This window comes from Lagenorhynchus albirostris, chromosome 9 (genome assembly GCF_949774975.1).
Source record: "Lagenorhynchus albirostris chromosome 9, mLagAlb1.1, whole genome shotgun sequence".
In the NCBI taxonomy this organism is placed as follows: Eukaryota; Metazoa; Chordata; class Mammalia; order Artiodactyla; family Delphinidae; genus Lagenorhynchus; species Lagenorhynchus albirostris.
Window position 1 is genome coordinate 49,703,202 of NC_083103.1, and position 23,689 is coordinate 49,726,890.

At 48.9% G+C, this 23,689-nt stretch overlaps 2 protein-coding genes across 8 annotated transcripts; one reads left to right on the forward strand and one right to left on the reverse strand.

Moving 5' to 3' along the window:
• Positions 1-555: 555 nt before the first annotated feature.
• Positions 556-16,075, forward strand: LRRC51 (leucine rich repeat containing 51). 4 transcript variants are annotated; one of them, XM_060159895.1, is made up of 6 exons: positions 556-709; positions 9,047-9,129; positions 9,745-9,882; positions 14,302-14,507; positions 15,428-15,576; positions 15,857-16,075. In XM_060159895.1, exons 3-6 carry the CDS (start codon positions 9,801-9,803, stop codon positions 15,996-15,998), a joined length of 579 nt encoding a protein of 192 aa, XP_060015878.1. In that variant the 5' UTR covers positions 556-709; positions 9,047-9,129; positions 9,745-9,800; the 3' UTR covers positions 15,999-16,075. The 4 variants fall into 4 exon arrangements, with proteins under 4 accessions (XP_060015878.1, XP_060015880.1, XP_060015881.1 ...); XM_060159897.1 differs by having other exon boundaries at positions 9,067-9,129; XM_060159898.1 differs by lacking the exon at positions 556-709 and adding an exon at positions 742-760.
• Positions 6,085-23,679, reverse strand: LAMTOR1 (late endosomal/lysosomal adaptor, MAPK and MTOR activator 1). Of its 4 annotated transcripts, XR_009542449.1 has the most exons (6): positions 23,478-23,679; positions 18,652-18,797; positions 18,323-18,400; positions 17,853-17,979; positions 10,786-10,946; positions 6,085-6,620 (listed from the first exon to the last, which is right to left on the reverse strand). XR_009542449.1 is itself a non-coding variant. In XM_060159901.1 (5 exons), exons 1-5 carry the CDS (start codon positions 23,517-23,519, stop codon positions 6,606-6,608), a joined length of 408 nt encoding a protein of 135 aa, XP_060015884.1. In that variant the 5' UTR covers positions 23,520-23,679; the 3' UTR covers positions 6,085-6,605. The 4 variants fall into 4 exon arrangements, 3 of the variants coding, with proteins under 3 accessions (XP_060015884.1, XP_060015883.1, XP_060015882.1); XM_060159901.1 differs by lacking the exon at positions 10,786-10,946; XM_060159900.1 differs by lacking the exon at positions 6,085-6,620 and having other exon boundaries at positions 10,215-10,946.
• Between the last annotated feature and the right edge of the window lie 10 nt (positions 23,680-23,689).

The window sequence follows — 23,689 nt, forward strand, 5'->3', positions numbered from 1 at the left end:
CATATAAAGGGTGTGGCACAATGTCTCAAACGTCGTTGGGGTTGAGAAAATGTTTATTACTACTACCACTATTGTTAACAATAATAGGCGAAGCCTTCCCACTACAGGAAGCCTCGGCGACGAGCCTCTCAGGAACCCGCATTACCGGCACTCGCGTCGCCCTCTGACACGATTCCATGGACACGCCCCCAAACAGACCCTCCCCGCTAAGCACGCCCGGCACCTCCCCCTCGGACAAGGCCCTCTCCTCACAAACCTTACCCTAGATAGACTCTCCCCAGTCAGCCTCGGTTACGAAGGAGCCCTTCCGCTCACACCCGCCTCTCCAGCATCCCCCTTGGGCCCGGGCATCCCTGCGGGCGCCCAAACCACACGCCAGCAGCGGTTACCTGGCCCCGCTCTCCCGCTCCTACTCTGGCTTTCCCCGGATTGCGTTGGTCGCGGGCTCGCGCCAGCGCCGTAAGCACACAATTAGTTTAAACTATGGCCCCGCCCCCTCGCGCCGCCCTTCAATTGGCCCCTGTCGGCTGGCGTCGCACGCAAGAGCACGCTGGAGGACCCGGGAAAAGGAAGTGTGAGGGCCACTGGAAAGGGAGAAAGGGTGTCACAACTTCCGGACCCCGGCCCTCGGCTTGAGGGCGAAGGCAAGTACAAATCGCTGCATTGCCCGCGGCCTTGGAACCCAGCCCCTGACGGACTACAGCTCCCGGTAGGCATCGCGGCAGCGCCTACGGCGCTCAGCTGGGACGTAGTGACATAGGTAGTTACCATAGAGTTGCTCTGAGTAACCCTGAGATAGTGGGACGCAGAGGCTGGAGGGGAAGCAACTGCGGGTGAGTTGGGCGGGAAAACAGGAAACCTGCTCTAGGGGACAAGAACTCTATGGAGAGGGGAGGGGCACCCAGAAAGACTAAGATCTTCCTTTCTCGGGGACCTGAGACCTCCCCCCCTTACCCCTTAATCCCTTTTCGCAGTGAACAAGACACAAACCCATATGGGATAGACGGGCGTGGGGAGGGAAGGGAAGGCTGAGACACAAACCCAGACAGATTTGGGGGTGCTTAAGAACCTCCCCCATCACAAAGATGGGACCCCCTAATACTACTGTCTCAAATCCCTGACACATCCTGGGAGATCTGAAACGCCTTCAGACATAGGGTTGGTTTTCCTCTGGTCGACTGAGACCCTCTTCAAGACATGGGAGTAAGATTAGAATAAATCACAGTCCCTAATTCTGGATTTGTAGGAAACTTTCTGGGGCTTGAACTGCCCCTTTCCTTCCAAGCAGGAAGACCCCAGGGTAGAGCCTCCTTTTCAGAGAGTCAGCAGGATCTTCCCACACATACTTATTAGGGGTCCTGTCCTTAAATTACCTCTTCTCCCTACACCTCCTCTGTGGTCTGCTTCTCCAAGTTCTGCAGTCAGAGCTTCACTCCTTTTACAGTCTTCATGACAGATCTGTTACAACTTACCCAGTGTCTTCACATCCAGTCTTTCTTTTGAGCTTGGTGAGTCCAAGGATATTTATCCCCATTTCACAGATTGGAAAACTGAAACCTAGAGAGGAGCAGTGACTTGCTGGAGGCCACACACCAAGTCAGTGACAGCTAGGACTAGACCCCTGTTTGCCAACTTCCAGCCAAGTCTCTAGCTTGAGCCTACAGCCTCTCTAGCTTAAGGACTTGTTCAAAGTAGTAAGATAAACTGCCCCAGGGAAAAGAAACTTGTATCGCCTACATTGAGTTATTTACATTTCAGCCTGAATGGGTTTCAGATCCTTCCTTGAAAGTTTAAATGGGGAAAGAGAACTAGAGAGACTAAAGACAATGGGAATCAAACAGATTTAACTAAACAAGAAGTAAACAGTCTTGCTAACACAGCACCCATGTCTGATGCTGCCATGATTAGTTAGCTTCTGGCTGGCTCCTAGCTGGCCCTGATTGGTCCACTTACTGTCTTAAAGCTCCCCCATGCTTGGTCCTAGGCCCACTTCCCACCTCACTCTAAGATTCTCTTCTTGGATATTCTCATCCACATCCACAACTTCATTTACCACCTATATGCAGATGTACGGGAGTGTGTATCTCCAACCCCACCCAACCCTCATCTCCAAGCTCCAGATCTATATAACCAATTGCATCTTCAACATCTCCTTCAGGATATCTCAAAAACATCCAAACTCAACATGTTTGCAGCTGAACTCATAATCCCTATGTACTCCAAGCCTGAATTTCTTCCAGTGTTCTCACCTCTGTCCACCATTACAGAAGTCAAAAAAACAAGCATTATCTTTAATACCTCTTTCATTTCCCATCCATCATAAAATCCTGTCAGCTTTACTCCTAGTATCTTTTCTCTAGTCATAGCTACCATCACATCCTTCCTGCCTTCCCTCCGAGCCATTTTGCATACTGCAACCAGAGTAATCCTTCAAAATGCAAATCTGAATTGTTCACTTTCCCCACAATACCCCCAATTAAAAATATACCTTGGGATTCCTATTGCTCTTAGCATCAAGCAACATCTCAGCTTGGCTCCTACCCACCTCTCCAGCCTCCAGTCTAACCATACATTTCCCTCCCACTCTCCCTCCAGTTATATGGCCTTCTTTAAGGTCTTCAAAATTTCAAGTAACCACTTACCATAGAGCCTTCGCACATGCTGTTATTTCTTCCTGGAATGTTCATCTTTTCCCTCTGCCATAGTTAATTTGTACGTATCCTTCATATTTCTCTCGATCACTATTTTTTTTTTTTTTGGCCGAGCCGCGTGTCATGTGGGATCTTAGTTCCCCCACCAAGGATGAACCCGCACGCCCCTGCATTGGAAGCGCAGAGTCTTAACCACTGGACCGCCAGGGAGGTCCCTCTCAATCACTTCTTTAGGACTATCTCCCCTGACTGCCTAGAGCAGCTCAGATCCCTCAATTATAGCAACGTCGTGTCCCTCTCCTTTATAGTGTTATTCACTGTTGCAATGTTTAACATATTGTTAAGTACCTACTACTTGCCTCCACTGTCAGGATACAACCATGAGAAAAACATGGCTTCTGCCCTGGTGGAGTTTATGTACACACAGATAGTAAGGAGATAATACTAGTGTTACGAGTGCTACCAAGGGTAAATATAGGGTGTTATGGGAGTCCAGAAGAGAAGTCGCACATCCAGACTTGGGCATGAGGGTAGGCTCCTCAGAAAAAAGGGAAACCAGAGCTGAGTCATTAAAAATTAGCAAGGCAAAAAGAAGAAACTGTACTCCAAGCAGAGAAAGCTGGATGTGCAGAAGCCCAGAGGCAGGTGCAGGGAACTTATTCCGAGTAGTTGCATTTGGCTGGCCTGCAGAATTGGAGGTGAGGATAAGAGATGGGAGTAGAGAGATGGGCAGGAACCAGTTTGAATTTGGGGCCTACCTTTGGCACCTAGAAATATAACTTCCCAGAATACATTAGATTATGTGGAAGACTTTTCATGACGGTTTTTGGTTTTTCTTCCACCTGTAGCCCATAAATAGAAACCCTCACTAGGCCAGGCTGTTGAATCTCCTATCAGATCTCTTCATCTGAATATTCCTCACAGCTTCCTGGGCCATAATGTTGCTACTTACCTGAGAGAGAGAAGAGACAGGCTATCAACAAATCAAATTCCAATTGTTAGCAATTTCCAAAAACTGAAAACAAATTTCCATCATCAACTTGGGATTGGTTAAATGAAGTTAAATTAAGTAAAGTTTTTTTTTTTTGGTACGCGGGCCTCTCACTGTTGTGGCCTCTCCCATTACGGAGCCTGTTCCGGACGCGCAGGCTCAGCGGCCATGGCTCACGGGCCCAGCCTCTCTGCGGCATGTGGGATCTTCCCGGACCGGGGCACGAACCCGTGTCCCCTGCATCGGCAGGCGGACTCTCAACCACTGTGCCACCAGGGAAGCCCAGTAAAGTTTTTTTTTATATATAATTTTATTTATTTAATTTTATTTTTGGCTGCGTTGGTTCTTCATTGCTGCACGCGGGCTTTTTCTAGTTGCAGCGAGTGGGGGCTACTCTTTGTTGTGGTGCGCGGGCTTCTCTTTGCGGTGGCTTCTCTGGTAGCGGAGCATGGGCTCCAGGCGCACGGGCTCAGTAGTTGTGGCACATGGGCTTAGTTGCTGCACGGCATGTGGGATCTTCCCGGACCAGGGCTCGAACCCTTGTCCCCTGCATTGGCAGGCAGACTCTCAACCACTGAGCCACCAGGGAAGCCCTGCGTTGGGTCTTCGTTGCTGCGCGCAGGCTTTCTCTAGTTGGGGCGAGCGGGGGCTACTCTTCATTGGGGTGGGCTTCTCATTGCGGTGGCTTCTCTTGTTGTGGAGCACGGGCTCTAGGTGCGTGGGCTTCAGTAGTTGTGGTTCACGGGCTCTAGAGCGCAGGTTCAGTAGTTGTGGCTCGTGGGCTCTAGAGCACAGGCTCAGTAGTTGTGGCGCACAGGCATATTTGCTCCGTGGCATGTGGGACCTTCCCAGACCAGGGCTCGAACCTGTGTCTCCTGCATTGGCAGGCGGATTCTTTTTTTCTTTTTTCTTCTGACTCCCAGGCCTTATTTTTTTAAAAATAGATCTTTATTGGAGTATAATTGCTTCACAATACTGTGTTAGATTCTGTTGCACAACAAAGCGAATCAGCCATATGCATACACGTCCCCATATCCCCTCCCTCTTGAGCCTCCCTCCCATCCTCCCTATCCCACCCCTCTAGGTTATCACAAAGCACCAAACCTATTTCCCTGTGCTGTGCTGCTGCTTCCCACCAGCCAACTATTTTACATCCGGTAGTGTATATATGTCAATGCTACTCTCACTTCGCCCCAGCTTCCCCCTCCCACTACAAGTCCTCTAGTCCATTCTCTCTGTTCCTGCCCCGCAACTAGGTTCATCAGTACCACTTATTTTTTTTTAGATTCCATATATATGTGTTAGCATACGGTATTGGTTTTTCTCTTTCTTACTTCACTCTGTATGATAGACTCTAGGTCCATCCACCTCACTACAAATAACTCAATTTCGTTTCTTTTTATGGCTGAGTAATACTCCATTGTATATATGTGCCACAGGCAGGCGGATTCTTAACCACTGCATCACCGGGGGAGCCCAAGTAAAGTTAAAGTAGGGTACACACAAATTCTATGGAACACTCTGCAGCTATTAAAAAGGGTAAGAGAGTCTACAACAATTTGAAAAGAAAAAAGTAGCTTTACAAAGGAACAGAAAGTATGTGTTTATTTTAAAATATACATCATTTTGTTATATATGTCTTCTAGGAGGTTATACTCCCAAACTGTAAATCATGAGCGTTCTTGGAGAGTGAGATGGAGAGCCACACTTTTAGTTTTCACTTGATGTATCTCTCTATGTTGTTTGACTTTATTCAGCTATCACGTTAACTTTTAAAATTAAAAAAGAAAAACAGTAGGGCTTCCCTGGCGGTGCAGTGGTTGAGAGTCCGCCTGCCGATGCAGGTGACACGGGTTCGTGCCCCGGTCCGGGAAGAACCCACATGCCACGGAGCGGCTGGGCCCGTGAGCCATGGCCGCTGAGCCTGCGCATCCGGAGCCTGTGCTCCGCAACGGGAGAGGCCACAACAGTGAGAGGCCCACGTACCGCAAAAAAAAAAAAAGAAAGAAAAACAGTAAATGATATTTCCAGTCGGGAGAAGAAAAACTCCAAAACATAGCAGGTATGCCCCTAACCCTGTCATTCATCAATTCAGTCAACGTAGACAAATGAGGAAGGCGCTAGGGTCTGACTAGCTCCTGGTGATGAGGCTGAACAGCAGCTGGGAAAGACTGACTCCAAAAACATAGCCACTGGAGCGAGTAAGGCTCGCTCAGTCAGTTCTCCCCAGCAGTCAGGTTCACTATGTGACACCTTGAAGATATCATTCATTTATTCCTTCATTTCTTTCATTTCTCCATTTATCCATCAAGGCTTTAGTGAATACCCAGGCTTGGTGCAGGGTAATGGTGGGAAGAGAGAAAGAAGTCTGACTTCTTTCCCTGTCCTCAAGCTTACAGGGAGGGAACAGGAAGTAGGTTATAAAGAAATGAGTACAGAGAGTACAACTGGTTCAATTTATTGAACACCTGCTACAGGACATACAACAGCTCTCAAGACTCCATTTTACAGATAAGGAAACAGGCTGTGATGAAATTTTATTCAAAGTACAGTGGGGGCATATATCAATTAGTTATTGTTGTATAACAAACCATCCAAAAACATGGTGGCTTAAAACAATGAACACTTATTATTGCTTCCAAGCCTCCGAGTCAGCCATGTGTTTCTTCTGGTCTTGGCAGGGCTCATTCATGTGTTTGCAGTCACATGTGGGTTGGGTGACTCTCGTGATCTTGCCTTCGGGTAGGCTGGCTATAGGCTAGTCTAGGATGGCCTCACCTGGGATCACTGGCTTTCTTTTTCACGTATCTCACCTACACGTTTCTCATATCCCTCCAGCAGGCTAACCATGTTCTCTTGGCACTGGCAAAGAGCACAGGGCAAGTCCTCTCTTTAAGCTTCTATTTGCTTCATGTTTACCAACATCCTGTTGGCCAAAGCAAGTCGCATGGCTGAACCCAGCATCAGAGTGGATGGAACTACAAAGAGGGCAAAAGAGATGGATACAGGGGAGACCATGATAGAGTTCATCAAGGGAATCAATCTGATACAGGGCACAATGATCAATTTTATCTGGAAAGGAAGTCTTCATCAAAGAGGGTATGCTAGAGCTGAGTACTGAAACATGAGAGTATTCACTAAGTAGGCAGCTGTTTCTTAGAACTGGATGCAGGCTGGTTTGCCACAATCGATAGCAACCCAGCAGGATTTCCTGTGCTCTTTACAGACAGGGTTCTATTATTTGTATCTTGGCTTCATTCCTTCTGGTCAAGCATAGGGCAGCAGGCGCTGAACAAATGTTTGAAGAATTGAATTAAATATCTTACTGTGAATGAGGTGTGGACTGAAATAGCTGAACCTCGGAGCCAATTGTTAGAAAGTGCAGCTTAGCATCAACACCCCCAAAACAGAAATCCTTGTATTTGGCAGTTTCTCATTCATTCCTCCCACAAACATTTCCTGAGTGCCTGCTGTAAGCCAGGTTCTGTGTTAGATGATGAATAAGACACAACACTAGCTCACAGCCTGGGCTGGTGTTTAAATGGAGAAGACTAATAACCCTTTCCAACGGGCAAATTTGTCGAACTACTTGGGGCTCCATTTTATCTTTAATAAATAAATAAATTTATTTATGTATTTATTTATGGCTGCATTGGGTCTTCGTTGCTGCACTCGGGCTTTCTTTAGTTGCATCAAGCAGGGGCTACTCTTTGTTGCAGTGCACGGGCTTCTCATTGTGGAGGCTTCTCTTGTCGCGGAGCACAGGCTCTAGGCGCGCAGGCTTCAGTAGTTGTGGCACATAGGCTCAGTAGTTGTGGCTTGTGGGCTCTAGAGTGCAGGCTCAGTAGTTGTGGCACATGGGCTTAGTTGCTCCGCGGCATGGGGGATCTTCCCGGACTAGGGCTCAAACCCGTGTCCCCTGCATCAGCAGGCAGATTCTTAACCACTGCGCCGCCAGGGAAGCCCCAGGGCTCTATTTTTAATACTAACTCATCCAGAAAAATGCTTCAGGAGCTGGTGCTACACAAAATCAGAAGTCCTTTGGAACTGCACTGAGGTTCTCTGATGGTCAAGATTAATGGTAAAAATCCGCCCTTAAATGTTTTAAGCTAAAATCCATGTCCTGTAGTGCTGAACTCTGGGGTCCCAACTTGAGAAAAGTATCCAGTCTTGCTCAGAGGCATCAAACTTCTTGTGGGTTCTCAAGTGGGACGCGTCTAGGTGAGAAGCAAGCCAGCTTCCTCTATTTCTACAAAAGAATAATGTGTTCTTTGTTGTGTCTGTAGATTTGATATCCAAAGATTCAGGTCTCCCCAATCAACAACCCATGCCCATCAGGCCAGTCTCACACTTGACAGAGAATTCATCTGTGAAGTGACTCAAGCCATCACTTACCCAAAGCTCAGTTGAGACTGCTGCTTTTTGAGAGGAAGACATTCACTTTCCATTCCTCTAAACCTGTTAAACTCTATCCTTCATATGTTAAGTCACCAAAAAAGGAATTTACCTAGACTGTGTTAAGCTTAAGCTGAATTATAAGCTCTCAGGTCCATGGTTTTTTAAGAGGAATTCCATTTTAAGAACATTTGTGAATTTCATAGTCTCTGGATACAAATTGTTTCTTTGAATTGAATGATGAGAACCACATATACTAAGGTTTCCACTTTTGCTTTAGTTGCCAGGAATTTCAGGGATAAATAGAGGCATAGTTTCCTAATTCCCTGGTTCATCTCTCTCTCTTCCTTTATTCTGGCTTCTAATCTTTCTCTTCCATGTTTTCATTTTCTATATCTGTACTGTCCAGTATGGTAGCCTCTAGTCACAAGTGGCTATTAAGCACTTGACAGGTAGCTTGTCCCAGTTGGGATGTGCTGTAAGTGTAAAGTATCTCAAATTTTAATATCAATTATATGTTGAATGACATTTTGGATATATTAGGTTAAATAAAATATATTATTAAACATAACCTCACCTGTTTCTTTTGACTTTTCTACTAGAAAATTTTAAATTACATATGTGGAAAAAATATATACACATGGCTTGCATTTGTGATGTTCATTATATTCGTTGGACAGCTCTGTTCTACAAATCATCCTGTTTTATGAGTGTGTTATTACCATAAAATACCTCAAATCCTTTTGGAAAGCAAGTAAAGTAGTAAATGCAAAGGAGGTGACAGTAGTGGATGAAGTGAGAAGGGGAGGTTGACTGGGACACGTATTTGTCAGTCTATTTGTCTTTTGTTTGTGTCAGCTCTCCTCTTCACAGGTGAGTGGTGTTCTCATGGCTCTGCCCAGTCGAAAAATTCTCAGCTTTATTTGAGCTAATAAATTGGAAAGGATCTGATAAGACAATTCACACCACATTGTAAATGACTGATAACACTGTGTTCACCCCTCTCAAGGGGTATTTCCATTTTAACAGGGAACAATCCCTGAACCCAAAGGAATGAATCCCTAATGGTGGAGTTTCAGGCATCAGTGACAGGTGAGTGAGAGTGAGGCAGACTCTGGTCTTATATGTATGTATGTTTATATATGTATGACTACATTCAGGACGTAGCTGAAAGTAGGGTCTTCCGATGAAAAGATAATGGGGCCGACAGACAAGGTGAGCAGAGAAGGTAGCAAATCCCCATATGGGTCAGACTGCAAAGGGCTGTCAGACACCAGATCCAGTGCAGGCCCTCAGGGGTTTGTTAAGCAATAGAATAGCCCAGTTGATGTCACCAGAGGGTAGCTATAAAGACAGCCTTCATGGCAACTACTATGGAGTAGCAGAAAAGGACTCAGAGTAGGATTCAGAAGACTAGGATTGTAGTCCACAGCTGACTCACTGGCTTAACTTTGGGTAAGTGCTTTCACCCTGGGGCCTCAGTTTCTTTGGAAAGTAGAAATGGGTATTATAACTATCAATGAACTCTAAGGGATGTGAAGGTGCTCAGAGAAGTAGGAAGTGCCCTACAAATGCAAGGAATCATGATTGTTATCTTAAAGTAGAAATGCAGCCATGCAAACCTGGAGTAGTGGAGGGTATATAGCAGGCGTGGAGAGCTATGAGGAAACCTGAGGGCCAAACACCAGTCCTTCTCTGTCCTCCCAGGCTGAACCCGGATTCCCAGGGCCCATGCTTCCACCTGACAAATGATGGCTTGAGTTATGAACAAACAGGACTATACGAACACTTCGGTGCAAGAGCCCCCTGTGGACTACTCCTTCCGAAACATCCACGTGACCCAAGGTCAGCCCCCAGAGCACAGCATTCCACTCACCATGGCAGCAGGATGGGTGTGGTCCCTAGGGAGAAGCCAGTCTTCTACTTAAAAGCCTGAAGAGATTCTTTGCATAAGCATATGGGATATTTGTTGCTGCTATTTTGGGGAGAGTAGTGGGTAGGAAGGTGGGAGTGGAAGAGTTTGGCCTTTTAAAAAATTACCAGCAAATCTGAAAGGACCCAGGGGGCTTTCAGGGTAACTGATGATCTTCAAAAGAAGCCAGGCTACAGCAAGACAGTCAGGTGGAAGAAAACAGGAGAGCCAGTCTATCAGCCAATAGTATATTCTCCACTTTTTACCTGGAGAGAAGAGACTAATGAAAGGAAAACACAGGCTGCTACAGAGTCCAGCCAACAGGCAGAACCCACTCTGAGGACACAAGCCTGTTCTGATCACTGGTAAAACATGTAAGGTCTTGTTATTAACAAACTGGCATGTTTCCAGTCTAAATATTTATTGACAAATTTTATATTCATTTCAGTCATATCCAAATTTATTCCATTATCACCCACACTTATTACAGGTCCCAGCACTGCCCACGCTCATTCCTGTTTTATCATTCAGTGTGTGTGTAAATGGGCAGCTAGTACCTTTCAGGAGGGGACAGAGGGAGGCTCTCATCAAGATCATATTCTCAAGAGAATGTGCTTCTTCCCAGGGAAGTTCTGCTGTCTTTGTTATCTGCTCTCATAAACACATCAGTACGTCTGCCTTCACAGAACACAGGTTGGCATCAACATAACCTAGAGCCATTATCTGGCTTTGGTCGACTCTCTTAGGCAAGCAGCGGCCACCTTTAAGTTCAGGAAGCACATGAATAGTTATCAAGGGTACTGGATACTACTTGGGTTTGGGTTTAGGGTACTTACTACTTGGGTTGCCGTCAGCTACAACAGTAACTCCCATTTGTTCTCTCATAGCACACACCCACTTGCCGTGATCCTCCTTTATTATGCACAGCGTCACTTCTGATTGATGTAGTCCATGTTTCACAGGGTTTTAGCTGCAATAATGGCTATGTACAAGATAGCTGAGGTGACAGAGGAAGGAGAGAAGTATGGCTCCTACCTACCCTGAGAATTCCTAGATCTGAGTGGGGAGTGTGGCTTAGCCCTCTATGGTGTCCTCAGAAGGAGGGGAGAGACAAGTTACTATGACCAAGGATAACTGCACAGCACAAAACATAATCTGCACAGATGCCCTGTCTTTCATTTAACAGTTAAATCTTGAGCATCCACTATTATTAAGCCTTCTATATATGTGTGTTTAGGTCTGTACACGTATGCCAGGCATATGCTCCTTGCTGAGTGGGGAAGGGAGAAGGAGAGGTACATCTAAGCCCCAAAAGGCCAGTCCCCTCAGGTTCCCCAGGGCATTTGGCACACTTACTTAAAATTGGGGGTAGAGGACAGGGTAGAGTTTTGGGGTACCTGGTACACTATTTCCTGAATTAATCAATATGTGGATCATAGAATCTGAAATGGCAGTGACTTTAGAAGGCATCCAGTCTACTACCTCCAACCCATAGTGCTCTAACTGCTCACAAACCCAGTTAAGGGAGTCCCATACCACACACCTACCAGCCCTTCCATTACAGGGTGAGGAATGACACAAGAAAGTTCTTCACATCAAACACGTGTTCTCTGTGGACACGTGGGAAAAGCTGCATGGCAACCCTTCATAGATATGAAGACAGAATTATGTCTTCCCCAGATCTTCCTGGGGCTAGACAACCCCTAGTTCTCTGAGTGTTGATATCTGTGGTCCAATTTCCAGACCCGCCTTGGCCTACTCTGAACAGGGCAGCTTTGACAGATCCTCAGGCAATGCAGTGCTCTGATGGAGTCTGCGGAGAGCAGCCTGGACACCCTCCTCCACCCATGGTAACAGCAATCCCAGGCAGCCTCAAGTTCTAGGCAATGCCATCCCCAGTGGCTCCCCCTGAGCTGGGGATCAGCCCATGCTTGCTGGCATTCCCCAAGCTGCTGCCTCACCAGACTGGAGGCTAGTCCGTAGGTGGGCTTATTTTGATCTTAACTTTTACTCATCTCTCTTTTCATTTCAGGGTTTGCAGTCAGGCGATGTGAGGCTGGGGGTCAGGATTAGGGTTTATTCACGAGCTGGGGTACTCCGCTTCATGACCCTCCTGCCACCTCCCCCCCACCCTCAGGCCCCAACTGTGGGTCCACTCACTCCCGGACCAAGACAGAGAGCCACCTGGTGGATGCTGCCTGACCTGCAGCTGAGGAGAAAAAGTTCAAGCTGGGTGGGGGTGGAAGAGAAGTGTGTCTAGTAAGAGCTGAGGAGAGGGTGAAGACAAGTGGACCAGTTCAGAAAGTACTACTTCCTTTCTGAGAGGCAGCTTTAGACAAGTAACTAAAGGCATAGAGGCAACAGGAAGCATCTAGTCACCTCAGCCAGAGCTGGTGTATGGTTCTGACTCTGCCACTGAGACTGTGAGCCTCCTGGTTCTCCCTGCCCTGGTTCTTAACTTCTTTAATGGATGCCCCTCCCCCCACCCTCGTTCTGCTTGAAGAATCTTATCTATTTCTCTAACTTGTATACACTCTATGCTAATGATTCTCAAGTCTATGTCTCCTTCATATCCAACTGCTTACTCGGCTTCTCCTCTTTCTAGTACTATAGGAACCTCAGATATGCCAAGGCCAAGCCTGAACTCATCACCTTCCCAACTTTTCTTTTTTCTTTTTTTTTTGATTGATTTATTTATTTTTCTGGCTGTGTGGGGTCTTAGTTGTGGCACGCGGGATCTTCATTGCAGCATGTGGGATCTTTTCGTTGCGGCACACGCGGCTCTTCGCTGCAGCGCGTGGGCTCCTCTCTAGTTGTGGCGTGTGGGTTTTTCCTCTCTTTAGTTGTGGTGTGCGGGCTCTGTAGTTTGCGGCACGCGGGTTCTCTAGTTGAGACACGCAGGCTCAGTAGTTGTGGTGCGCAGGCTTAGTTGCCCTGCGGCATGTGAGATCTTAGTTCCCCGACCAGGGATCAAATGCACGTCCCCTGCACTGGAAGGCAGATTCTTTACCACTGGACCACCAGGGAAGTCCCTCTTCTCCTTTTCTTAATCCTGTATCAGTTCATAGGACTGGCATCTCACCAGTCATCAAGAACATTGGGCAATACCCTTGAATTTATTTTTTTTTAACCGCGCCACACAGCATGTGGGATCTTAGTTCCCAGACCAGGAATTGAACCTGCATCCCCTGTGTTGGAAGTGCAGAGTCTTAACCACTGGACCGCCAGGGAAGTCCCAACACCCTTGAATATTATTCTACCCTTGCATCTAGTCAACCATCAAGTCATGCTGTTTGTATGTCCCTCATCCTTGCTTAAATGACTGAAAGAGCCAAATTGGTCTTCCAGTCCCACCCACTCCCTACAATCCATGCTCCACACTAAACCTTCAGTGATCTTTCTGAATTGAGAGAGCTGTATCATCTCCTTTGCTTTCAATCCTACAGTGGCTTCCCATCTTCTACAGGATAAAGTCTAAGATGCTCAGCCTGGTTTTCAAGGCTCCGTGTCTCCTTTTCCCTCCTTGCCCCCTTGTGTAGTACGTGTGTGTGTGCCCATGCTATTCCATACCTCTGTAACTTTGCTCATGCTCTTCTCACCCTTTCCACCCTTCTTTGCCTGGTTAACGTCTCCTAACCCACTGAGATATCCAGCTCAGGCTTCACCTTCCCTGGGAAACTTCCCTAAGCTCCCAAACTGGGTTAGGAGACCCTTTTCCGTGCTTCCACAATTTAAATAGCATTTATTATAGTATATTCACCGTTTGTTTTCATCTTTCCCATCTGAGCTCCTCCAAGGCATAAACATCTGCTTCACCCCTGCTCTATTATTCATACAGAGCTTATCTCTCATTTTGTTCACCATTGTATATCCAGTATCTGGCACACAGCAGTTACTCAATACTAATGGAAGAGGGAGAGGACATCAAGAGTGTGTGACACTGAAGTGAATTCTATAGGCTCTACCAGTGGATAATTCTGGATTTTGTGCTTCAGCATCTTGGCTCAAGTCCAACACCTCTGCTTCTTGGTTTCCTCATCTATAAAATCCGCCTCCCTCCAACTCCCACACAGGGGTGGTATACAGAGGACCCAATGATACAATAGACCTGAGAGGAGCATGTGACCCAAACCAAGAGTTTGGGATGTGAAGTCTTTGACCCTTAATCCAAGCTCACTCTGACTGCTGGGGCCTGGGGAGCAGTGCATACAGTCGCACTGGACACAAGCATGGGATTCTGGCCCTGCCAGCTCCTCTAGCTACAAATTCTCCCAGTTCTGTTCCTTTGCCACCCCCCACCCCGAGCCAGAAAAGCAAAGATGACATACCCAAAGTTCACTCTGTCCCCACAGATCTGTTAAACGAGAAGCCACGGACAGGGCTACGACCACTAAGGCACGCAAAGTCAGGGAAGTCTATATCTCAGTCCCTGTGGCTGAACAACAACGTCCTCAATGACCTCAGAGACTTCAACCATGTGGTTTCACAGCTTCTGGAGCATCCAGAGAACCTGGCCTGGATTGACCTGTCCTTCAACGACCTGACTTCCATTGACCCTGTGAGTCCAGAGGGTGGACCTGAAGCCACCTTGTCCAGTCCCCAGCCTCTCCACCTCCCACATATTATCAAGGAAGTAGTGAGGCAGCATGGTGCCCTGCAAAGCACATGGCTGTGGGCTCAAATAGATATAGGTTCAAATACTAGATCTGCCTCAGACTGTGACCTTGGGCAAGCTCCTAACCTTTCAAAACCTCAGCCTTGCTGTCTGAAAAATGGGGATAATATGCCAGCATTATAAACATTTTGTGAGGATTAAATGAGAACAAATGAAAAGCAACCGGCACATAGCAAGCCTTCACATAGGAGGCTGAAGTGAAATCGTAGCTTATTATTGGGCACCCACTGTGCTTTGTGCCAAGTTCTTTTGCAGAGGTAGGTACTAAAAGTACAGCAGTTACTTTCCATGAACTCAGGCTAAATTTTAAGAAACAAACAAAACTGGCCCCTTTTCATCCAGGATCTGTGCTAGAGGGGAAAGGAGTTAGAGTATGACTTGTAAACTGTTCCCCAGGTGCACTGATCTCAATTTAACTACTATTTTAAAAGCTCTTATGTACCTAGCATGATGCTGTCCCCTGTCCCCTGTTGTGATAGAATCTTAGAACACCAAAGCTGGAATGGTCTTCAGTGAAGGGACAGCTAAGGCTCAAGGAGAAGCAGGAGAGCCCAGGCACCTGGCAAGTCAGTGGCAGTGATAGGACCCAGGCCCATACCTTCTGCCCCTCGGATCACAGTGCTCTGTCAGTGTGGTGCCCCTGTACCCCTTCAAAGGCAAATAAAAGTAGGTTGGAATCAATCTAGTACGGCTCTGGGGGTGACAAATCATTCCCCAAACTCTTCCTTCTCTGCCCACAAGTCAGTCCTGAGCACAGATACACGGCTCTGTCCAGTCTAGCTTCCGGTTTCCTTCCCCAACAGGTCCTGACAACTTTCTTCAACTTGAGTGTGCTCTATCTCCATGGCAACAGCATCCAGCGCCTTGGAGAGGTGAACAAGCTGGCTGTCCTCCCTCGGCTCCGCAGCCTGACACTCCATGGGAACCCCATAGAGGAAGAGAAGGGGTATAGGTAAGTGCCCTGCCTGGAGGTGGGCTCCGCTGGGCTCCCATGAGGGAAAGGAGGAACGTTAGGGTTAGAAACCTAACACCATCCTTCTGCTATGCTTGGACCAGGGAAGGGAGTAGAGGGCTTTAGGCATTTCTTGATGTCAGTCAGGATAAATTCAGTCTCCCCCACACTCTACTCAAGTCCCTCCATTCCTTGCAGTCAGAGGAGATAGGAGCGACTGGTGGAGGGGGAAAGGGGTTCTAGAAGGGGGCCTGACCCCCAGCCCAAGTCTTCCCCACAGGCAATATGTGCTGTGCACTCTGCCCCGTATCACCACGTTCGACTTCAGTGGGGTCACCAAGGCAGACCGTTCAACAGCTGAAGTGTGGAAACGCATGAACATCAAACCCCAGAAGGTCTGGATCAAGCACAATGCACTGTGAGGTTCCAGGGACCCCAGCAGTCCTGAAGGCCTGGGAATGCTCAGCTTGGTTTGACAATAAATGATTTGAGCTGTTCAGCAGAAGTCTCTTATACCATGTAAAGATGCCCCCCAACTCAGGCAAGCGCCTGTAGCTCTGGGCGCCTGTAGCTCTTGTTCCAGTGAAGTAAGCTTCACTGGAACAAGGAGGAAGTGGAAGGAGAGGCCTGCTGGCTTGGGACGCAGGAGACCTGGGCTGATTGCATGGCCTTGGGAAACTTATCTAACCTGTCTGGGCCCCTTTTCACTCTTTAGGTCAGATATCCTGAGGTTAGAGTTGCTTCGCAGAGCACCAAGGTTCTGTGGAGATGCCTCAGAGGCTTCCATGACAGGAGGCCAATAAGATGGGCTGTGACCTCTGAACCCCTCACTTCAATCAATCAGATGAGAGTAGTTCCACTGTCGTGTTTACATATCACGATTCTACTTAAGATTTCACTTGATAAAAAGAATCTTCTGCTTGAAACTATGTGTCTGCTGACTCTGTACCAGGTGCTGTTGGTCTCCCTGCATACATCCACTCCCTCACCAGGCTTCTTGGTAATTCCACTGAGCCTGAGGCAATACCCACAACAGTGAGAGCTGCCTCAGATTCAAGTTCAGCTTTGACAGTGTTCCCATCACTGGAGGAGGGACAAGCTGAGTCTTATCATATCTGAGGTTAGTGCAGGCCAAGTCTCAGCTAAGACCTGGGAACCCTGAAGCCTTATCTCCTTGATTCCTTTTAGTGCCCCTAGAAGATGCCCCCTCCCCATCCTCCACCTCGCTGCTCACAGACTTGAGTAGCCAGAAGTAAGTAGTAGTGGGGTGGGCAGGACAGAGGGGCTGGAACCAGCACACAGATGGATACACTTCCTTTATCGAGGGTGACAAACCGAACCAAAACAAAAAAAACCAAACATGTAAAAACCCAGGGTGCTAGAAATACAAACTCAATTCATTCAAATTCAAGCTCATCCAGACCCTGGTCACAAGCCCTCGTGAGGTGCATGTGAGCACCAAGTCAGGGAGAGGGGGACAGAAGTGAGGCCAAGAAAGGGTAGGCAGGGGGTCCTAAGAGGCCCCCTAGTGATCACCCTCACACCGGCACCTGCACCTTCCCAGTGACAGTGAAGACCTACCAGGCCCTGTCCCTGTGACCCCCACCCCACCCGTGGCCAGGGCTTTGAAGGCCAGTCCCAAATGGTTCTACCCTCCCCTGTTCCATCCTCACTTGCTCAGGCTTCTCGCCTCACTCTTCTCCTCCTCCTCCACTTTCTTCTGTGATTAGTAGCAGGTTAGGATACTGTATAAGCCACAGTGAGGCTGGGGGCCAGGGGAGGCAGGGTGGAGACGGAGTGAAGAGAGGAGAAGAAGAGCTGTCCAGGGACCCCTCTCTTCATGGAATCCCAAACTGTACAACCAGCTCCTCTTTTGCGTCCACACGGATCTGAGAAAGTGCACTGTAGGCATAAGCAGCTATCCTGGAGACCTGGGACAGAGGGACCGGGAGAGAGGAACAGAGAGACAGGTGAGAAGGGAGATCCGGAAGCAGGCGGAGGGGATGGGTGGCCAGAGAGGGAATGATGGGGGACAGGGAGCCAAAGAGAAAGGCAGGGATGGGAAAGACAGAAGGGAAGAACAAAGGGTAGCAAAAGAATGAAGGTTTAAGAGAGGGGATGGGGAGAAGAAGAAAAGTAAGAGTGAGGTGGGAGTGAGCAGGGCCCACAGGCTACCAGGCTCCCTAACTCCACTTCCCTACCTCCTCTGAGGTGGAGGGGCGAACCCTGTGCCTCGCTGCCACCCAGCGGCAGGGGCGGGGCGAGGGGTGGCTCACCTGCTGCAAGTCGGCGAACGGGACAGGCTCGCTGGCCAGCACTTGGTGAGGCTGGCTGGTGAGGGACGGCAGCGGCGGCAGCTTCTTCCAATGGGTCAGGCTGCTGCTCAGCACAGCCAGGCGGGTGCTGGCCGAGGGGGAGGAGGAGGGACAGGCAGTCAGGCCACAGTCGGCCCAGCCAGCCCAGGCAAGCTTCACTTCCTCAGACCAGAGAAGTAGGTGACAGGAGCCTCAGCTCACCACAAAACCACTCCAGGCCAACCTCCTTTAGTCTCCATACCCTTGAGTGTCATGGGGCAAACTGGCTCAACAGGACCATCTACTGAGGCACCCAAGTGACTTGGGGCCACCCCCCAGGCCACACCCAAAGGAGAAGCCCGGACTGGGGCCCAGGCTCCAAAGCTGGATCAGAGGGAGGGGAAGGGAGGGGCCCAAGCAGCCTGAGGGATCCCAGCCGGCCAGAGGCTCACCTGTACTGCCTCGCCCGGTCCATGTACTCGTGCTGCTCCATGCCCTGGGAGTCTGCAGCAGATACGTCGATGATGTTGCTTTGGGGAGAAGAGGCAGAGAGGACATAACAGGTGCTTCCGAGATGGACAAACAAGACTCACTGCCAGGTGCCAACTCCAGGGCTATCTGACACCAGTGTCCCTGCCTGCCCACAGGAGCAGGGCTGGGCCCAGAGGCACCTCTTCCCACTGATCTTATCCCATCCCCCACGTCCTGGGCCTGGCTCTCCATCCCAGTCTTTAATATGGATGAAGGAGGTCTGCCCCAGGCCCGGTCCTGTGATGCCCACCTGGCTGTCTTGGCGAGGATGGAGGAGAGCAGTGCCTGCTCATCGGTGCGAGCGGAAGGCAGGCTGTGATAGTTGGGCTCGGCTCCATTGAGGGCTTTGGTGGGTGGGCTGCTAGGGTCCAGCAGCAGCTTCCGCTCCTCTCGGTCCTAGGAGAGGCCATGGGGGTAGACATCAGCCCTGAGGCCCTTAGTCCAACCCACCTTTATTAGGCTCTCTTCTCAGCCCAGCTCTGACCTTTAAGCACCAAAAATATTTTTATTAGGAATATCCCAAGTGCCCAACTGTATGGAATGTCGGCTCTAAGACTCAGATCCTGCCTGCCCTTGGAAGCTAAGCTAAGCTAAGCTGGTGGTCTAGGATGAATTAAAGTGGAACCAAGCAGTCTTAGAGGCCCTGAAAAGACGGGCAGAGGCACAAAGCAGGTATTTAGTAACAGCCCTGCAGCTTCAGAAAATGATCCAGGGCTTCCCTGGTGGTGCAGTGGTTAAGAATCCACCTGCTAATGCAGAGGACACGGGTTCGAGCCCTGGTCCGGGAAGATTCCACATGCCGCGGAGCAACTAAGCCCGTGCACCACAACTACTGAGCCTGCGCTCTAGAGCCTGTGAGCCACAACTACTGAGCCCCCGTGCCACAACTACTGAATCCTGCATGCCTAGAGCCTGTGCTCTGCAACGAGAAGCCACTGCAATGAGAAGCCCGCACACAGCAACGAAGACCCAACACAGCCAAAAATAAATAAATAAATAAATTTTTAAAAAAAGAAAAAAGAAAATGGTCCAGCCCCCAGCAGAGAAAGGATATTGGAGACTGGAAGACAGAGGAGGTGGAAAATACCAAAACGGAAAATACCAAAACAGTGGGGTGTAGAGGAGAAACTAATACAAGTCAGGAGCCCAAGAATGGCCCTCCTAATCCCCCAGACCAGATCCTCCCCAGCAAGGCTGTCTGCTCCCAGGATGGAGAGGCCCTGTGAGGCCAGACAAGGCCCTGGGCCCCAAGGAAAAGCAAGTCCAACCTCTCAATGGCCATTCCTCATATTATCTCAGGACAGGAGTTCCAGCTGCAAACTCTGGGCCCCACAGTCCGAGTGTCCCTTCTTTTTCTTTTCTTTTTAAATAAATTTATTTATTTTATCTTTGGCTGCGTTGGAGCTTCATTACTGCGCATGGGCTTTCTCTAGTTGTGGCGAGTGGGGGCTACTCTTCGTTGTGGTGCATGGGCTTCTCATTACCATGGCTTCTCCTGTTACCGAGAATGGGCTCTAGGCGCGTGGGCTCTAGAGTGCAGGCTCAGTAGTTGTAGCACACGGGCTTAGTTGTTCTGCGGCATGTGGGATCTTCCCAGACCAGGGCTCAAGCCCGTGTCCCCTGCATTGCCAGGCGGATTCTTAACCACTGCGCCACCAGGGAAGCCCTTTTTTTAAAAAATTATTTATTTATTTGGCTGCACTGGGTCTTAGTTGCAGCGTGCAGGATCTTTAGCTGCGGCATGTGGGAATCTAGTTCCCTAACCAGGGATCGAACTTGGGCCCCATGCATTTGGAGCATGGAGCCTTAGCCAATGGACCACCAGGGAAATTCCCAAGTGTCCCTTCTTTTATTTTATTTTTTAAAATTTTTTAAACATTTATTTATTTATTTTGGCTGCACCAAGTCTCACTTGCGGCATGCGGACTCCTTAGTTGTGGCATGCAAACTCTTAGTTGCGGCGTGCATGCGGGATCTAGTTCCCTGACCAGGGATCGAACCCAGACCCCCTGCATTGGAAGTGCAGAGTCGTACCCACTGGACCACTAGGGAAGTCCCCAAGTGTCCCTTCTTGAGGGCAGGTCCCTTGTACTCTCAGGTGATCACTCTCCTCTCTTCCGATGCTTTGTGTGGGACTCCCAGAACCAAACTTGGTGCTCCCGGTGTATCCTTACCTGAAAAGTTGGAGTTGTTCCCTCCCTTGCCAAGCCACCACACCTCTGTGAATGTGGTTTCATTAGTTTCAGCAGCCCTGTTTCTGCTAGCCTATGCTAATCACTACAACCCCCAGAACTGACCTGGGACCAAACCAAGTCTCCCTGGTCCTGTATAATTCTATGTGTTATTTCTCCTCGTTTTAGCCCCTTGTTCTTATCTACTGCAATCTTTCTGAATACAACCCTGCCTTAAGCCCATCAGCTGCAAATCCCTGCTGGCTTTGTGTCAGCTGCAAACTGGATAAGTGGATATGCTGGGTATCTATCCAAAGCATAAAGAACAAGGGTACCCAGGACAAAACCAGAGACAAGGGTGCATCCTGGCTAAAGCGGACTCACCAGCCCTCAGTGCCAGACCACTGGACTCCTTAGTGTTCCGTTTCAGGCCTATCTCAGTTCCTACCAGACTTTCACACTTGCAGGCTCCCAGCTCCCCTGCCCACAACTCCACAACTCTCCTTACAGAGGATACTTCCTCCTACCCTGCTTGCCCTGCCCTAGGCAGGGCCAGCCTTTTGACATTACTCTTCTGTCTCAAGCCTAGGTTGCCCATGTCCCCAGTTCCCAAGAGCATGAGACAGAAGCTATGGGCTTCTGCCTCATCAGCTTCCAACTCCTAGACACCCCGACCCCCTAAAACACAAGCTAAGTACTAAAAACAAGATGTTTGCCAAAGATTAAACTATCTCTAAGGAAAGCCAGCTCCATAATGAAGCCGGAGTTTGCTTCTTCTTATATGTCCATCTTTTCCCCAGCCCCAATTCAGACAGATCCTCCTGCAGGATAAGGGGTTCTCCAAGAACAAGGTTGTTTTCCTGAGACCTAGACTCCTGGAAGAGGCCATGCTACCACAATTAGAGTGGACAAATAACATCACCCCATCCCCAAAAGGGTGACTGGAGCATGGGGGAGGTTTTCATACCAACGTTTGTCCTGGAGTCAACGTCAACCTGGGAGTCAGAGCTTCACTGCCTACTGTAGCACAGACATGTATGTGGCCTATCACTAGCCACCTGGTCTGTGGGCACAGCTAGAAGACACAAGTCTGCCCAACGGATAAAGACATGACTTGTCATCAAAATATCTTGCCTGTGGCACTTCTCAGCTCTGTAACCTTGGCTAAATCACTTAGCCTCTCTGAAGTTTTTCTTCACATTTAAATAGACATAACTGGTACCTATATGACAGATGTTTTGGCAAGAATCAAGTGGGATAACTGTAAAAGGTCTTTGAAAACTGTAACATGTTATACATTTCTCTTTATTATTATAACAAAGGGTCCAATATGAGAGTGTGAGAGGGGCCTGCCCAAGACCTGAAAGAGGGGACAGTGAATGGTTTTGGCTTGTAGACCAGGTAGTAAGCAGACCTTCTCCACGTGAGGCCTCAGATCACCCAGGACTGATCAAGCACCATCTCTAGGGGTTAAAAACAGAAATGAAAGCCCATCAAGGGGAAGGTGGAGATTCAAGAAAACCGCAATTCCAGCTAGAAGCTGGTATCCTTTCTCATAAAGAGTTAACCCTTGACTCATTCCCTGCAAGAGTCCATATTATGGTTTAAGGGACAATTTCCCATTAAACCATAGCTTTCCCACTAGGCAGGGATATTGCCTCCTATTTCTAACAGGCTGGAGTGAAGTGTGAAGTACTGGCTGTATGGCATGCCTAACATAAGGCACAGACATATGTATATGTTCACTGGGCATTTGGAGGCTTAATGAGGCCCAGGGGCCACCCATCCCTCTCATACAAGTGACATTTTCCCCAGCTTAAGTCCTTGACCCAAAATAGATTAACATGAGTCACTGGGGAAAGACCTACTTCCCATTTACCAGTGATATAATCCGTTTCTGTGACCATCTACTCCACTGGACTGTGAGCTACTTGCTGAAACCTTTCTACAGTTTTTGTCTCTATATGTATTGAAGTATACAATCCAGGCTTAGAGGTAACCAAAACGGCAAGTGGCCAACAACTTGTGACTTCATCCTTGAAAAGGTCTTCCCCTCCTCAGAGGAGGTCAGGCAGGCAGGGCAAGGATTTAAGTGTGGCAGGAAGTTACAATACACCAAGGGGAAGAGACAGAATTTAAAACTGTACAGGCCTTCCCAGCCTAATCCTTTCTGCAAAAGGATCAGATCTACAGCCAAATTCCCAGGACAAACACCCTTCTAGCTAGAGGAACCCTGAGGCCCCAGGTAGGGACTGCACTGAGGCAGGCCAAACTGAGCTCCCCAGCCCACCTCTCTTTTCCTCCCAATCTAGCCAAAGCTAAACCCGATTTGTTGCTTTCCAACTTCCCACAGGTCCTGATGTCCTCACTGTGTCTATTAAAACCTTCACTGATCAACTCAAATGACACCAACTTCCATAGGCCTTCTCCGACCCCAGATCAGTAGTGACCTTCCTTCTTCAACCCCAGGGATTCAGAGTATACACAGATTCCTGATTCATATCGGGACACTCAGAGCCTCAGCTTACCCACCTTTACAATGGATTCACAAAGCCCGCTAATACAAAACACAGAGAAGGAAGCTGGGAAGAAAGTGCTTCCCCGAGACCTAGGCTGAGGATCCTTGAAATTGTAAAGGTCTGAAGGTAGGGAAAGATGGAAGGCGCGGGAGCGAGCGGGACACGCGGCTGCCTGCACATCCCAACACAGGGGCTGTGCAGAAAGAAATGAGGCTTTAGAAGGGGTAGCAGCCCGGCCCGGCGTCTCCTCTGTAATCTGTCCTCTCCGGGCCCCCGTATTCAGTGAGCCCTGAAGTCCCGCTGACCCTCTTCTGCAGCCTTTTCTCTGGGCCCCATGCCCCAGGATCTCTGCCCTCACTCCCGAGCCCCGCCCGCGGCGGCCGCACCTGGTCCGAGTCCTCGTTCTCGCTGCTGTAGCAGCACCCCATGGCGGGGGTCGGGCCGGGCGCTCAGGCCGCGCCGAGGAGGGACGGCGTCCGTCAGGAGCCCTTCCGGTCACATGACCCGCGCCTGCATCCAGCAAGTAACTACCGCCCCCGCGCCTACCCCTTCCCAGAGGTGCTTAGCCGCCGCGGCTGCCGCCGGAACCCCGGCTTCC